Source organism: Theropithecus gelada, chromosome 3 (genome assembly GCF_003255815.1).
Source record: "Theropithecus gelada isolate Dixy chromosome 3, Tgel_1.0, whole genome shotgun sequence".
NCBI lineage: Eukaryota > Metazoa > Chordata > Mammalia > Primates > Cercopithecidae > Theropithecus > Theropithecus gelada.
In genome coordinates, this window is record NC_037670.1 from 179821656 (window position 1) to 179837357 (window position 15702).

The window sequence follows — 15702 nt, forward strand, 5'->3', positions numbered from 1 at the left end:
CTCTGCCTACACTTACACTTGCTGGATATTGTTGTCTCATTTAGCTATTAAAACATTCTCTAATGGTGGATAGAAAACTACAGAAAATCTTGGCCGGGCGCAGTGGCTCATGCCTGTAACCCCAGCACTTTGGGAGGCCGAGACGGGCGGATCACGAGGTCAGGAGATGAGACCATCCTGGCTGACACGGTGAAACCACGTCTCTACTAAAAATACAAAAATTAGCCAGGCGCAGTAGTGTGCGCCTGTAGTCCCAGCTACATGGGAGGCTGAGTCAGGAGAATGGCATGAACCTGGGAGGCGGAGCTTGCAGTGAGCTGAGATTGCGCCACTGCACTCCAGCCTGGGCGACAGAGCGAGACTCTGTCTCAAAAAAAAAAAAAAAAAAAAAAAGAACACTACAGAAAATCCTGTAGCTCATGGTATATTTTAATGGATTCTAAGTTATTTGTTCACTTTTATATCTTAGTGACTATGGAAGAAGCTTAAGCTTGAAACTCTGAATATATTTTCTTTGTTATCACCAGGCCATCATGCACGGACGAGGAGGTCGAGGAGTGGTCGGTCCCATGGGCCGGGGGCGCCTGATGCCAAACAAGCAGAACCTGCGGGTGGTGGAGTGCAAGCCCCAGCCCTGCGTGGTGTCTGTGGAGGGGCTGTCGTCGTCCACCACAGATGCCCAGCTGAAGAGCCTGCTGATGTCAGTGGGACCCATTCAGGTAGCCACCTAGGGGTGGCATCTGTGCCACGGGTGGTTGTGTCTCAAGACAGTCATTTCGTGCTTTCAAACACAGTGCGCATTGTGTTGGCTACTTCATATTAAAATAATACTTGGGAAATAAGACAAATACCTGTTTTGCATACTTAATATCAGAACATTTGCCTCAAATGTCTATTTTGAAATTTTCAGATTCTTAGTTAAAAATTTTAAGAAATACTCCAACTGAACAGATTATCCTTTGAGATCCTCATATTGTCATAGAAAGTTCACACTTGCACACATACATACAAAATTTTTTGTTCTATCAAATGATTTGTTTTATTTGTAATGACATTACATTTTAAATTATTTAGCCTTCTTTTCCTTGCTTTCCAGAAATAGCTTCACGTGCTAAATAGCTGTGACTTGGTTTAGATTTTACAAATATGACAGTATCTTGGACTGTATCTTCATCTCTTAAAGTTGGCTAATTCTAATGCTGAAACATGCCTGCTGAGCTGGCTGCAAATGAGATGCATGGAAGGGAACACAATTCCAGGTCCGTTGGAAACAGGGTTTTCCACGGAAACTCCTGGTCTCTGTAGGCCCAGAGCCCTGTAGCTGACCCAGCGAAGAAGCCACCTGCTTGTTGAGTCGGATTTCTGGCCTTCCCTGTCAGTTGTCGCCTGTGGTGCCCATTGTTGCCATTGCCATGCACCCTGCGTCCCGTGGCGGGATCTGGTGTGTCTGAGGGCAGAGCACTTTGGAAATAAGACATTTTTGGATGCACAGAGTACATGTCAGAGTTCTGAGGAGTCCAAAATGCTTAGTCCAAAGTGTTTCTTTCAAGAATCTCTTCCAGCCTCTAGCTTCTTGGGTGAATTTGGAAACATGTTCACACTAGGGTTGATGCGAGTAATTAATGTACATGTTTTAGATCTCCATCTGCTGTTGACAGTTCCTAAAAATGAGTAGATGAAAGCCCTTCCAGAAACATACATATTACTTGGGTTTAATTACTACCATCTTCATTATTGGATTCCTGGGGAGATAGGTTTCATTCTTATTGGTGTGTAGTAATGGAAAGTTAACCCAAAGCCTTTGCTTCTGTTTGTGATAGAGCGGGCTCACTAGTGGTGCAGTTAGGAATACTTTATCAGCTATTAGAGGCATACAGTTTATGTTCAAGGATATTTCAAAACAATTGATCATAATCTGGATTAATTTGCAGGAGCACAGTAGACACTAGAGCATTTTAGATGCATTAAAATGTGGTTGTCCTAATCTGAGATTGTCAAAATAAATGGCAATGGAGAATTCTGGTCCAATAACTGTGTAGCAGTGAGTCCAGATGAAAAAACCCCGAGCCTCGTCTTGTTGTGAGCCACAGACCAGTGCGCTTGGCAAGACCTCACATGTGTGGCCCAGTGTCCTGCTGGTCCTCCTGTCTTTGGGGCGTTCTGCACTTCCCTGTGAGTGGAAGGGTTGCACTATTGTTTTCATATGTCACCTGCTGCTTTTGTGGACTTTGCTTCATCGTGTGTAGTCTTGATCATTTTCTTGAATATTTTTGAGTCTGATCGAGTTGTCAAGATCCATACCTGAACAGCAAGTACCGTTTGCTTCTCAGAGCATTGAGTGAGGCTCAGAGCCTACGTTGTGAGAATATGCTTGGAACCATTGCCAAACCAGCTAACTTCTGTCTTGTCTTTTAAATTGAATTTTTCATTTTGTACTGTGGATTTGTATAGATCTCTTAAATGGCCTTTTTTTCCTTGCATTTGCTTCCATTTCCTTTGAGTGCTGGGATTACAGGCATGAGCCACAAATATTTTTTATCCTAAATGTTTTGGAATAGTGTCGAGTCTCTGTCTCTTTGGGATATGGCACCACCTAGTGTTCACTGGTGTAATGCCAGGTGGTGTCTACACCAGGAGGACCTGTATTCATTCCTTTGGGCCTTTTAGTTGTAGAAAATTCTAGTAACTGCACGTTATTTTTTGTTTCTGTTTTTGGAGATGGAGTCTTGCTCTGTTGCCCAGGCTAGAATGCAGTGGCGTGATCTCAGCTCACCGCAACCTCCGCCTCCCGGGTTCAAGCGATTCTCCTGCCTCAGCCTCCTGAGTAGCTGGGACTACAGACACGTGCCACCACACCCGGCTAATTTTTTTGTATTTTTAGTAGAGTTGGGGTTTCACTGTGTTAGCCAGGATGGCCTTGATCTCCTGACTTCGTGATCCACCCGCCTCGGCCTCCGAAAGTGCTGGGATTACAGGCATGAGCCACCACGCCCGGCTGTAACTGCATGTTAACTGTACTTTTAAACCCATGGAATCTGAGAACTTTTCTCAGTGTAGCAGTGATGTGGTACCCAGTTTTGTTGTCAGATTAGTGTTTTACTTCCTTAAACTACATTAATAAGCCTCTCTAGAAAGTCCATTTCAAAGACGTTTATCTATAGACTCAAAGAGTGAGGAAGAATGAGAAGATTTTATAGAAATATCATAACCAGAAGATGGTCTTCCAAAAAGTTTCGAACTGTAACCATGTTTCAGAAATTGTAACTTGATAAGAACTTGATTCCTCGAAGACTAGATACTTTTTTTTCTGTCTACTCATAAACCACATATGAACTCTTTCGTTCTTCCTGGGTTCATCTGGAAGGAAGTGAAAGAAGCAAGAAACTGTCATCTGTGTTAAAGCAGCGGGAAGAAGGGGAGTGGGTGCACGGCCTCCCAGGCTGGGCCGCGGTGACCAACTTCTCCCGAGTCAGCTGTGCTCCCAAGGCCAGGGGGGCTGTCATCCCTCAGAGGCTGCTGGGGAGAGCCCTCGGAGATGCAGTGCAGGAGCCTCTGCGTGACGCTGCCAATTTGGGGGTAGGCATAGAAACGTAGAAGAGGTACTGCTCAGAGAAGAATCTGCCCTTTGCAGAGCGGATCTCAGCCCAACATGGAGGCCCTGTGAACCTAGCGGGAGGTGGGATCATCTTGGCGTCTGACTGATTATGCTTCTGCTTCGAAGGTAAAGTGGATCGCCAGGAAGACAGCCCCTTTACATCTGGTTCTGACTGCAGGAAGGCCTGGTTGTTGAAGTAGAAAATGTTGGAATCTTGAGTGAGCAGTTGAGTCGTTTTGAAGTTTGGACAATTGAGAAAGAAAACACTAAGAAGTGTCAGATACGGATTCCAGAAAAGCCCACGTCACAGGCTTAAAGAACAGATGCGTGTGGGCACATGATGGGAAGCCACAACGGAAAAGCTGGTTAACTGGAGGCTCTCCCACAGGGTTCTGAGAACATGGTGGTTAATCATTCCAAGAGGAGGAGGAGGATTGAGGAGACCTGTGTGAGAACACAGAGCTTGTCTGCGCTTTAGAGGATAAGCATGTGTAAGCTTTAGAGGATAAGACGGGGAAGACGGGACAACCAGGGATGAAAAGGGAAGAGGAGAGGTCATGAGATGTTTTAAAATTATACCAGAGCAAAAGGAGCAATGCGCTAGGGCACCCGTAGTGATCACATGGATATGCAAGAGAGCCCAAACGTTGACATTCTGGGGAAGTGCCAGAATTGGTGTCCAGGAAGACCCAGCATGTTATATGATAATAGATGAGAACATGAAATGGAGCAGAAAACTTGGTGTGGGCTGGAGCTGCCCAGAGCACTGGTGTGAATCTTTCTTTACCACTCAGCCCACCACTGGAATCGTGTGCAGGCTTCAGGCGCCCTATTTCCACAGGAGGTTGGTCGCACAGTGACCTGTGTATAGAGGAGAGCCCCATGGACCAGTCCTGCACACTGTTCCATACAGAAATGCTTAGCAGGCACTGAGGGCTCTGCAGGCGCTCTGTGCCCTTCCTGCCAGGGAGTGCCTCCCCCACGACCTCTAGTGTCTGTTCTACGGTGGGGCTCAAGAATTTACATCTCTCATGATTTATAAATTGGGCTTATTTTAAGCAGCTTGACGTGTGTTTAAAAACAGCTGATATATATTTTTCCTTTAAATGATTCCTTAAGGTGCTAGAATTGTTGGCCAGAGGGAGAAAAAGAGCTTGGTTTTTAGGATTGCAGAATCAGTTGTACTCCTGTAACATCTTAGTTATCTTTATACATGCATGCACACACACAACCACAGCTATACGCAGACTCTTCCTGAAAAGAGGAGGAACTTTTCATGGGGAAAAGAGGCTAGGGTTCTGAACTTCATGGAAGCTTTTCACTGCCAGGTGGCGTGGCCGTTGATTTGATCATACGGTTCTGGATGGAATTGCTGGGTACGGATGCAGGAAGGTACCAGCTGAAGTGTATTCTTTTGACTTGCATTTGCTACTTATTTATAGTAGCCCAGTGAGCTTTCCTCAGAAGTTGTCTGAAGATGTCTCTGAAAAATGAAAAGCCAATCAGGGTGAGAGCTGGTGTGCCCGCCTTTCCCCTCTCTCTGCCAGTATGTTATGTGGGGGCTGGGGGTGAAGAAGGAGGTTCTTACATAGGTCAGTATGTAGACTTGAGGCAAATTCTAACTTTTGGTTTGTTCTGGGTGAAGAAAAGTTTTAACTCTATGGTAGTGTGTTGCTGAGTCGTGTAGACGTGTATGTTTTCACAATGGAAGCTGGTGACCATGTCTTCAAGCTTTCACTGGAAAGTTTCTTTTCCTCTGCTCCTGATAAATTGTGAATACTTGTCATTTTGGTAGGTCAAAAATGGTTGAATATTGACAATTTCTATAGTTTAATTTTGTATCTAGAAAACGGTTTATTTCTGAAAGGAGGTACAAAAATGTAAATAGGGTAGACAGGAAGCCAGTTTTAGGACAGCACGCTTGTTAATTGTGTCGAGTGTCTGAAAACCAAGTCATTCTTCTGATTGAAGAATCTCACTGGAAGTTAATGCTTTCTTGACGGATAGCTCCTCAATCAAATCGAGGTTTTTAAACTACATAGATTACAAGTAAAACCTGATACTAAATATTGTACGATTGGCAGCCTGATGCCCTAATTTCACTTTGTGAAATTGCCCAAAGGAAGTCACCACATATATCTAGAAGTGTTATTTCCAAAAAAGAACAGCATATTTTCTTTTTTCTTTATTTTTATTGTTTTTTGAAGACAGAAGACAGAGTTTCACTCTGTCACCCAGACTGGAGGGCAGTGGTATGATCCTGTGGTCATGATTGACTGCAACCTCTATCTCCTGGGCTCAAGGGATCCTTCCTGCCTCAGCCTCCTGAGTACCTAGGACTAGAGGTGCACACCACTGCGCCTGGCTAATTAAAAAAAAATTTTTTTTATAGAGACAGGATCTCGCTTGAGTATAGTATTTCCAAAATCCAGATTCTGTGAATTACAGATTATTGATCATTGTTTTGTGATATATGAAATTAGTTTTCCTTATCCATTCCTAATGAAGGTATTTTTATATTTTTAGACAAGATAAGTTTAGAGAAGGTCCATTGTTGTAGTTCTCACAGTAAGCTCTGCCACAGTATTGGCAGCTGTTGTGTGAAACTGTTTCAGTCACTTTTGGGCATTGCTTAAACTCCCCAGGATCCTGGAGCACTGAGCATGCTAGCACTGTTGCCGGAAGAATGGAGAGAACCCCAAAGGCACGGCTGCAGCAGCTCTAACCTAGGTTAGGGTTGGGGTTAGGGGTCAGGTTTGGGTTACGTTAGGGTTAGGGTTAGGCTGGGATGGACAAGTGACACTCACAACACAGCCCTTTACCTGGGAACAGAACCGACGCATTTTCTCTCTGGAAGTTGCTCTGTTGTTTCAGTGACTGAATATCATTCACAGGCTAATACACAAAAGGGGTGCATGCTGAAATATGAGTCTGGCAGATTGGCAGAGGAAACAGGTCTCTGTCAAGAAATACAGGCGGAATTTCAAAGTCCAGAAAGCCATATTGCAAGACATATTGCTGAGAATGTATCCAGGAGACTACGTTATAGGGCTTTACTTTTCCTGTTAATGACAAGTGAAACTATCAAGAAATTTCTTTTGTATTCATTTTTTATTTCCGAAAGAAGGGAGAAAGTCTGATATTTTACTGAACTTGTTTCAGAAAAAAGACCAATTCCGTGGCTGCCTCGTGGGCTGCCTCATTGCTGGCCTGTCTCAGTGGTGTCCCCAGACCAGTGCTGCGGTTTCTGGGGTAGCCTGCATGTAGGCCTTCTTGATGTCCTTGAATTTGGAGACTTGGACCTTTGTGTTTCTGTGTAAACACTGTGGCAGAAGCCCTGGAGGACACCTTTTTCGGAGCGTTGGAGTGTTCCTTTAGCGCTCCGCTGGTCTTGTTTACTGATGGACGTGCTACAGGTATTAAAATGGAGAGCAGTTATTTCATATACAGTGTAACTTTTTAAACACTTTCCAAGTCATTGATGTGTTTAGCTGTTTGCTTCCCTTGTAGCTCTTTGACATGCTTTAAAATGAAATGGCCACATGTGCCTCAGTATTTTCAAGGGATCCTGTGCTGGTATTTTCTCTAGCTATTCTGTTTCACTGAACAGAAACTCAGACACAGCAAATAATTTCTGGCCACCAAAAGTGCCTGTTGAGTGCAGTCCTTCAGGACAGTGTTGGCTGATGCCCATGCCAGGAGCTGCCCAGCGACCCCTGCTCTTAGAAGAGTCGGGCAGTGGGTGCGGTGGCTCACGCCTGTAATCCCAACACTTTGGGAGGCCAAGGCAGAGGCGGATCATGAGGTCAGAAGTTTGAGATCAGCCTGGCCAACATAGTGAAACCTGGTCTCTACTAAAAATATAAAAAATTAGCTGGGCGTAGTGGCGGGTGCCTATAATCCCAGCTAACTTGGGAGGCTGAGGCAGCAGAATCGCTTGAACCCAGGCGGCGGAGGTTGCAGTGAGCCAAGATCGTGCCACTGCGCACCAGCCTGGGCAACAGTGCGAGACAAAGAGTCAGGGGCTCCTGTGCGTGCTGCAGACAGCAGGCACTAAGTTGACTGTGGCCTGAAGTAATTGGGAAGAACTAGACTCTGGAGCTCTGAGTTGCTTGAGAGTTCACAGAACGCCACCTAACAGATCCGCAGATCGCTGTGCTCTCCTCTTGCCAGCCCCTCCCAGCCCTAGATCCTGAATCAGGTTTAAGAAGGCAGAAAGCAGCTCCCCCTCTTCCTCAGGCAGCAGATTTGAGGACTAGATGTAAGTTATGCTTTTCAGACACTTCCTTTGTAAATCTTCACTGGATTCATCATTTCTTTCAGCCAATCTTCATAAATTCATTTCTTTTTCACTGGCGTTGTTTTAGGCCAGTGGGTGGCGACTTCATTTCAGATACCACCATCTAAGACTGGTTTTCACAAACTCTAAAGTACACAATGTGATCACGTTATGCTGATGGCTGCCCGGGGCACCACTGCCCTCACCGTCACTCAGCCGGATGCACGAGATGGTAGACTAGGGGCCATCGCCTACTGTGGACTGTGGGGCCCCCATACTAAACAGCTTCCTCTGGTGTGATGAGTCCTGTTCTTAAAAAGATTTGTGGGGGCCCCTATTAAAAGTCACCTGATAAGAAGGTGTGAGAAGAGGAGATGTCTCCATCCAAGGGTACCTGCTACCAGGTCTCACGGAGCAGGTTGGGGCAGCTGATGTGGCCAGATGATGGGAGGTCCTAACACTAGACTTGAAAGACGTAACTGTTGCTCTTGGTAATGATTTAGTAGAGCACTGTTTTGCAATAGATTATCTGGATAAGTAAGAAAAATTGCCAGGGAGATAGAAAGGAAAATCAATTAGTTTGTTCCAAGTGTCCGCCTGGACTCATTTTGTGTTAAAGCTAATAATGTTTAAATATATATATTCATATTTTTTATTGTCATTTACAACTGGCGTTAAAGTGTTTGTTTTCTTCCTCTAGAGTTTACAGATGCTTCCTCAGCAACGGAAAGCCATAGCTAAGTTCAAGGAGCCAGCCCACGCATTAGCATTTCAGCAGAAATTCCACAGGTGACCAGTGTGTTCTGTGCTTGTGGTGATGAGGGGGCGGGAGCAAGGGCCTCCTTCCTGTGCCCTCCCATCCATCATGGTAGCAAGCGTATGTCCCCACCTGTTCCTATAGAAGGACACCAGGGCACAAAGTGCAGACAGTTAATCCTGTCATGAGGCGTGCGTCCTTTTGTCTGGTGGAGAATTGCCCCTTGTGTTTTAATAGATCTTCCCAGGCAATCTGCCTTTTTATATGATGGGTTTTTATTAAACAGGACCCACCAGGCTCCTTTAGTTTCCTCCCACCTTGGTAGATTGATTGCTGATGTGCAGAGTTAATGTCGATCGTTTCTTTACATTTTCACAGGCATATGATAGATTTGTCCCACATAAATGTGGCCCTGATCGTGGAGTGATTCCTAACAAGAGAGCCTGACCTTAGGCTGTACACACACTGTGGAATTTCTTCAAGGGAGCTGCCGGCCGGCGCAGAACCCCCAGGAGCACAGGCCTCTCCGAGCCGCAGTCCTGCGTAACTGTTGTCCAGAGCGCCAGCCAGCCCCGGGCCTGATCCCAGAGGAGCTGAACTGACAGAACACAGCAGGCTGGAGTTGGTGTTAGATTGCTTCACGTTCTGTTGTCACCACCAAGAACTCCAAGTTTTTCGTTTTGTTTTGTTTTCAAAGTGCTTACAATGCATGTAGACATTGTTGTTTGTGATCTGACTCTATGATCGATCACAGTGACTTAGATTCAGGAAAGAACATTAACGTCACAAGTTCTAAGTAGTTTTCACAGCAAAGAATATTTGATAATGGTTGCACTTATCTTCAGTGCAGGCTAGAAGAGTCTTCTCAACCGAGCTTAACTCGAGTTGTCTTCTCAGCCCTCAGAAGGCTCTTGTGAAAATGTAGATTAAAATTTGGGTGATGATTGATTGACCTTTGCATACCCTGGAAAGCCAGGGTGTGAGTGGGGTGGTTGGGAATGGTGCCAATTGAACAGCAGATTCTGCTTCTTGTCACTATTTCAAAAGTGTCAACTCTGCGTTCCTAGTTTCGATGAACTCCCCATTCATTTTTAACACACTTCCCAGATAAGGCAGCATGTTGGACAGGCACACAGCATGGCCCTCGGCTAGAGCAAGGGTCTGCGATGGCCTCACCTGGCAGCCCTCTGGCCTAGTTCCCACCACATGAGGTGGTGGAACGGCCTGAAGGTGGAACAGACCTGTCTGGTTTTTTCCTTTTTAAATGCAGCAAGGTGGCCTGTTTGTCACTGGCTCCGTGATAGATGACATTCCTTGGGAATTTGGTGGCCCTTGCTTCAGTCACCTCTGTTTTTCTGCAGGCTGTTCCAGCAGGGCTGCCCTGTCCATCAGCGGGTGTTCACTTTGGCCTGCCGTTCCCTGTGGGACGTGGGGCGAGGGTGGCTTTCTTCCAGGGACAACATGACCCCAAATGAGACGAGTCTGTGTCATCGTTGAAACCGCTTTTCGTAATTGTGGGTAGGTTCCTGTAGGTGAGACATACTTTCTATAAAGCTACTGTAGTAGAATTCATTCTGGGCAAACACTGAAAAAAGTGCCTTACTGTATTTCTGCTTACGAAAGAGTTTCACTATTTTGGATATATTCTAAAGTGGACCTGAGCTATTTGAGCAAATAATGCTAGGGCATACTCAGACATTTTAGCTACCTTTTATACGTACGATTTCATGTCACATTTATTAATAGAATTAAGGGAAATAGAAGCCCATTCTTTCCTACTGCCGCTGGAGGGAGCATGGCGCTAGGGCCGTCAGCCTCCTAGAAGGAAGGGACTAAGGAGACGGTCACAGACTTGCGTCATCTCGTTTCCACAGTTGACGTTTTATATTACTTTCTCAGATTAAGTTACCAAAACAAGCTGAAGAGCTGAAGCAGGTCTTCCAGACCCTGCGATCCTTCTGTAGCAGTGATTCTAAAGTGGCGTTGGCTGTGTGCTTGAGAGTAACACCGCACGCTGCAGGGGCTGTTGCGGCAGTCCGTCCCAGGAAGCCACAGCGCTTGTAGGATCTGCTAGGACCCTGCAGCTGTGCTGCTGCCACCTCTGCTCCAGAGTGTCCCAGCCAGCCCTCAGAAGATGGGATTGTCAGTCAGCCCTGCCTCACCATGCCTGCAGGAGGCTGTCCAGGCAGCAGGTCCGTGTGCCCATCAGCGGGTTCCCACGGCTGTCACTGCCCACTCATTTCCACAGCTAGATACGGATGTGTTGATATATTTGGTCTGGTTTATTTGGCTTCAGTGCACAGCTGCGTTGGGGTGGTGACTTTGGTAGCCCTTGAGCTCTAATTAAGAGAGATCCAAACCACTCGGTACCCACTGGGCAGTGGGAAGGCCTACCGACTTCCTTTATCATTGAGGGCTTTCTGATGAGATGAAATGAGTTTCATGACTTTTTTTTTTCAAACACTTTTTGAAATAGTCTGAGTGTGCTGTTTAAAACCAGAAATCTGCATGTGGTCTCTGAAAAGTAGGCATTGAAACAGACTTTTTTGTAGTCAGTGTTAGTAAAACAGATCCTGTTTGGCCTCATTGTGAAGATAGACTTCATGGCCACTGGAAGGTCTGTTTCGGTGTCACCTGAGTGTGACACAGGCACTGGGGTGTGCATGTTTCTCTAACTGTCCACACATGCACATAGGCAGACTTTCTCATAGAATATTCTTGAAAGGTCATTGGCAAAGTCATGCGGGCCTGCCTTAAAGCACTGATTAAAACAGCCCAACACAGTCCGACCTCTCAGTACCCACAACCGTCGAAAATGCATTCTTAGTACCAGACAATCCCAGTAATGAAGGTTGAGTTTCCTCGAAGGAAACTACAGAAAAGGGAAGAAGCAGAATTAGAAAGGAGTGGTACTTACATGTTTGGTGTGCTGCTCACGTGAAGTCAGCCCACACCAGCCAAACCCTCGTGGAAGATCTGCTGCAACCATTATCTTTGTTCTTGATTCATCATGCATTTAAAATGAGATGCAAGAGCATTTAGCATACAATGTAAATATGGACCTTTTAAAATTAAAATATTATTGGATTGGAAGTGCTTTCAACTCAGCCACATCTTAGCTATTAGTTTCTTCGTGTTGTCTTATCAAAGTTTAATGGATACAGTTCCACAGTTGTTGATGTGTTTGTGTGTATATTCGATTTTTATAAAGATGGTAGTAAGTCAATACATTTATCCTGATCTGTGTATTATTTGTTCACAAATTCAAGAAGCTTAAAGGCCATAAATATCAGTATATCTCGTAAGGTAAACCAGTAGCTGATTATGTGGAGCCAAGTTACTTCTTTTCTTTTTGCGTTATCTCGTTTTGATTTTGTGCTGTAATAGAAGTTCACTTAGCTGCTTACTTTAAGATAACCTTGCATTACCACTGGTCTGGCCACGTTTGTTAAATCCTTATACTGATATTCTTCTAAAGAGTAAATCTCATTTTTCCAGACAAATTTTGAGGGGTTTCTCTGCTTTCTGGACAGGCAGCAGCCTCCGTAGGCACCCACACCCCGCCTTGCTGGAGGAGATGGGATGGGCGGGAGGTGGCTTCACCGTGACTATTTTTATTATGGGTCATTCTTAGCATGATTTGTAAAGGTCTCAGACAAACAGTTGTTGAAGCTTGCTTCTGTGGCATTTCTGAATTGTGGCAGAGCTTAGATCCTGCACCCAGGGCTCTGTTTTTCAAACAGCACCTTGCTCAGTTCTGTGAACAGAAGGCCTTGTTACTGAAGGAGGTGGAAGAGGAGTTTAGGGTGAAGAGGAGGAAGGGATGGACAGACCCAGGTGAGGAGAGGCCTGGCGATGGGGGAAGCTGTCATCTCAGTGTTAATAATCAACTTGCTTCTAACACACTGGCTCATCAGGGGAGGTCATCCAGGCCGGTCAAGTTGAGAGCCCTTGGGCCAGGGCGCTTGGTGGTACAGGGGCGTCCACTGGATGGCCTGGAGGAGTAGGGGAGGGGAGCGTCTTCACTGGGTGGTGACCAGCTGGGACAGGACAGGTAGGGCAGGTGAAGGACACCCAAGGCCCTGGAGCCTTTGTCCTGGGATGGGTTTTAAGAACTCATCACTTTTGTTTTCTTTTGGCTTTTGTTTTTTTTTGTTTTGTTCCGTTTGTTTTGTTTTGTATTTCTTTGTTATTTCATTGGGAAGGTAAGCGGAATGTGCTCATAGACCATCAGATGACGCTTGTCGAAGGCAGGTCCTAGTCACGTAATTGCACAGGACAAGGAGGTCAACGTGTGTGATGGCAGCGTGCTGTGCCGGCACATCGTGGAGTCCTAGAAAGTCTTTAGTGCCTGCGGCTGTCCCCTCCTCTGCTCTCTCCCTGGAGAGGACTGCCAGCTCTCAAGGAGAACGCTCCCGGTGCGGTGTCTGCGGCGCCCGTTGTGGGTGACTTCAGGCTTCCCGCTTTTATGTTGCTCTTCCTGGGATTCATTTTTTTATTGTCCTTCTTCCCTACTTGTAGGCCCAGCTCTGGCTTCACATAATCGCTTTTAGACCCAGTTTGGCTTCCCTTCATTAAGCTATGACCCTCCACCCCATTTTTTTTTTTTTTTTTTTTTTTTTTTTTGGGGAGAGGGAGGCAAAGGGGTGGGTGAGAGAAAACTTGAAAGGTATCATTGGTTCTTCAAAAAATTATAGGTGACGATTATACCAGGGAATTGACTGATAGGAGTGGGTGCAGGACAGGAAAGGATCCGAGACACCCCACTACCACCACTCGGAAAGCCCCGAGTCCAGATCGACTAGGGAAAGGCTTAGACACTTTAGTGTATTTAAAGAGCATTTCAGTTAACATTTTCAACTATTTTTAAAGTTTGTGAATGGAGGTTATTTTGGACATTCTTAAATATGAATTCTCCAAAGGCATTTAGCCTTGACTTAATATTGAATCCTAAGGATTTTATGTAAGGTTTTTTTGCAACCTATTTAATTTTTTTATATGCCTAACTTCTGAGGTGCATAAGCCCGTGGTTTGTGTACTGGAACCAAAGTGGAACTCACTGATTCATATTGGATCCCCAGGTATACCTCCTGCTGGTAGCATATGGCTGGAAAAGGCTGTTTGCCTCACACATTGTAACCTGCCTTGGCTAGCAAATGCTTTAAATGTCTCAACTCTCTCTTTTCTGTGTCATGAAATCTTTAAGATTGGCGGACGGAACAGGTATTTTAGTGAGACATTTCTTGAGTACTTGCTTTTTCCTTTTACTTCTAACCAACTAAAAGATAAGGAGGTCCTCATGTTGGTATTTTGCTTGGTTTTATTTTACTGATTTTAAAAGGTATGTAGAAAAATGTAGGCCTTTAAAAAGAAACAGCATGTAGTTCATTTTAACATGCTCCATAGAGTGGATAGGCAGACAGGTACTATGGTAATGTATTCTGTATTTAATAATTTAATATACTCTAGAAAGTAGACCTCATGCATTCTTTCAGCATGATTTTCTTTTAAACTACTTTTCATTTTAAGGGCACCCGTAGCAGAAGCTGATTTTTCAAGGACTATTTAAGTTGTATGCATTCTGTAGTGTTTTCTTAGGTGTGTAACATTTTTAATAACATGCATGCACAGAACACAGTGGTGCCCTGAACCAAAGGAGCAAAAAAAGCCATCACTCATTTCTATAATCGAGCTTTGCTTTCCACAGGCGTGGGATCCAGGATGGTGTCCTCTATGAGGACTTCAACTCTTGGGCTTTAATTCCACTGTTTAATTTTCAGGTACCACAACGACACAGCACAGAGTGTGACCTTTTTCATGTCTGAGCTGATTCTGTTTGCTGGACGTGTCGTCTTCTTACTACTGTTCATTTAGTAATGGGATCACCTGGCCATGCCATGCTCTGGGCTCTCCCTCTCTGTCCATTTCTATTGTGCTTTCCTGGCTAAATCATCTACCATTCTTAACACTGGTAGCTCCTGTCCCATTCCGAGACTCACTTTCTCAGACTTTCCCATCTCCCTCGCTTTCCATGCTCCTCTCCTCTGCCTCCTGGCTCCACACTGGGTGAGGGCTGTATTCCTGCCACTCTGCTCCACCTCAGCCTTGAGAACTCCACGTGGGCTGGGAGGGAAGGTGCTGACCTTTCTCACACTGTGTTTACAATTCCATCACCTCTCAACCTTTGCTTTGACAGGTCTTTACTCACGATTTATTCCTCCAGGTCTTTGATTGGAGAGAGTAACTTTTTAATTCTGTTGTTTTGCAGTTTGGCTCTATAGGAGTGAGTGGCGATTCAGATGCCAGCGTCCCGCAGTATGCGGTTCGTGCCCTTAACCACCCGCTTCTTTGTTTCCCGCCCCTCTGCTTCCGCAGGAGCTCTTGTGCTTGAGTTCAGTGTTAGTGGTAGCGTGGCTCACTCCACTTGGAGGTGGCGGCCGTCTGACCGTGTGTTACCGCTTTGCCGACGGGGCCTCCCAGCCCTGATGCGTGTACACTCTGCGGGCTGCACGCGGGGTGGCTCTGGTTGGGGGCGAAGCTGTGTTGACTGGGAGAGCGTTGGAAATTCAGACATCGAGAGATGACGGGAGTGCGTTTCTCTGGGTTTGATCTCCACCCCGTTTTCTCCCAGACACCGCACTTAACTTGTGGGAATGCCGTTGCCTGTTCTACCCCTTTGTTCACTTTGCGTTAACTGCTGTGGTAACTTTTTCAGGATCTGTGTGAAGAATGGTAATGACATAGTTGAAAAGAAAATGTACTGTTGTGTGTTTCATTTGTGTGATTTCATACCAAAAAATGTGTTTGAACTATATTGTGTGTAATTTGGAAGTCATGTTAATAAAACCTTGCAGTTTCCACTCTGGTTCCGTAGCCTTCATTTTATCTCAGCGCTCAGGTCAGGCCACAGCTCATCTTACCCGTGTGCCCAAGACGTTACTTCCGCACCTCTGTAAGGGGCCAGGCTCGGGGGCTGCCCTCGCGCTCCCCAGATTGGCTGCTGGGTTGCAGCCCGCGGCTTTCACGCAGCCCTCTCGTTAGTGGGCCTCGAAGGTCAAGGGCAACTGCCGC

At 45.6% G+C, this 15702-nt stretch overlaps 1 protein-coding gene across 2 annotated transcripts in view; it reads left to right on the top strand.

The window, feature by feature from the left end:
* RBM33 (RNA binding motif protein 33) overlaps positions 1 to 15496 on the top strand; it is a 134381-nt gene extending 118885 nt beyond the window's left edge. For both annotated transcript variants that reach the window (XM_025379438.1, XM_025379439.1), the window contains 3 exons: positions 528 to 719; positions 8575 to 8663; positions 9010 to 15496. In XM_025379438.1, coding sequence (XP_025235223.1) covers positions 528 to 719; positions 8575 to 8663; positions 9010 to 9058 — 330 coding nt within the window. In that variant the 3' untranslated portion in view covers positions 9059 to 15496. The remainder of the gene's footprint in view (positions 1 to 527; positions 720 to 8574; positions 8664 to 9009) is intronic.
* The last annotated feature ends 206 nt before the right edge of the window (positions 15497 to 15702 follow it).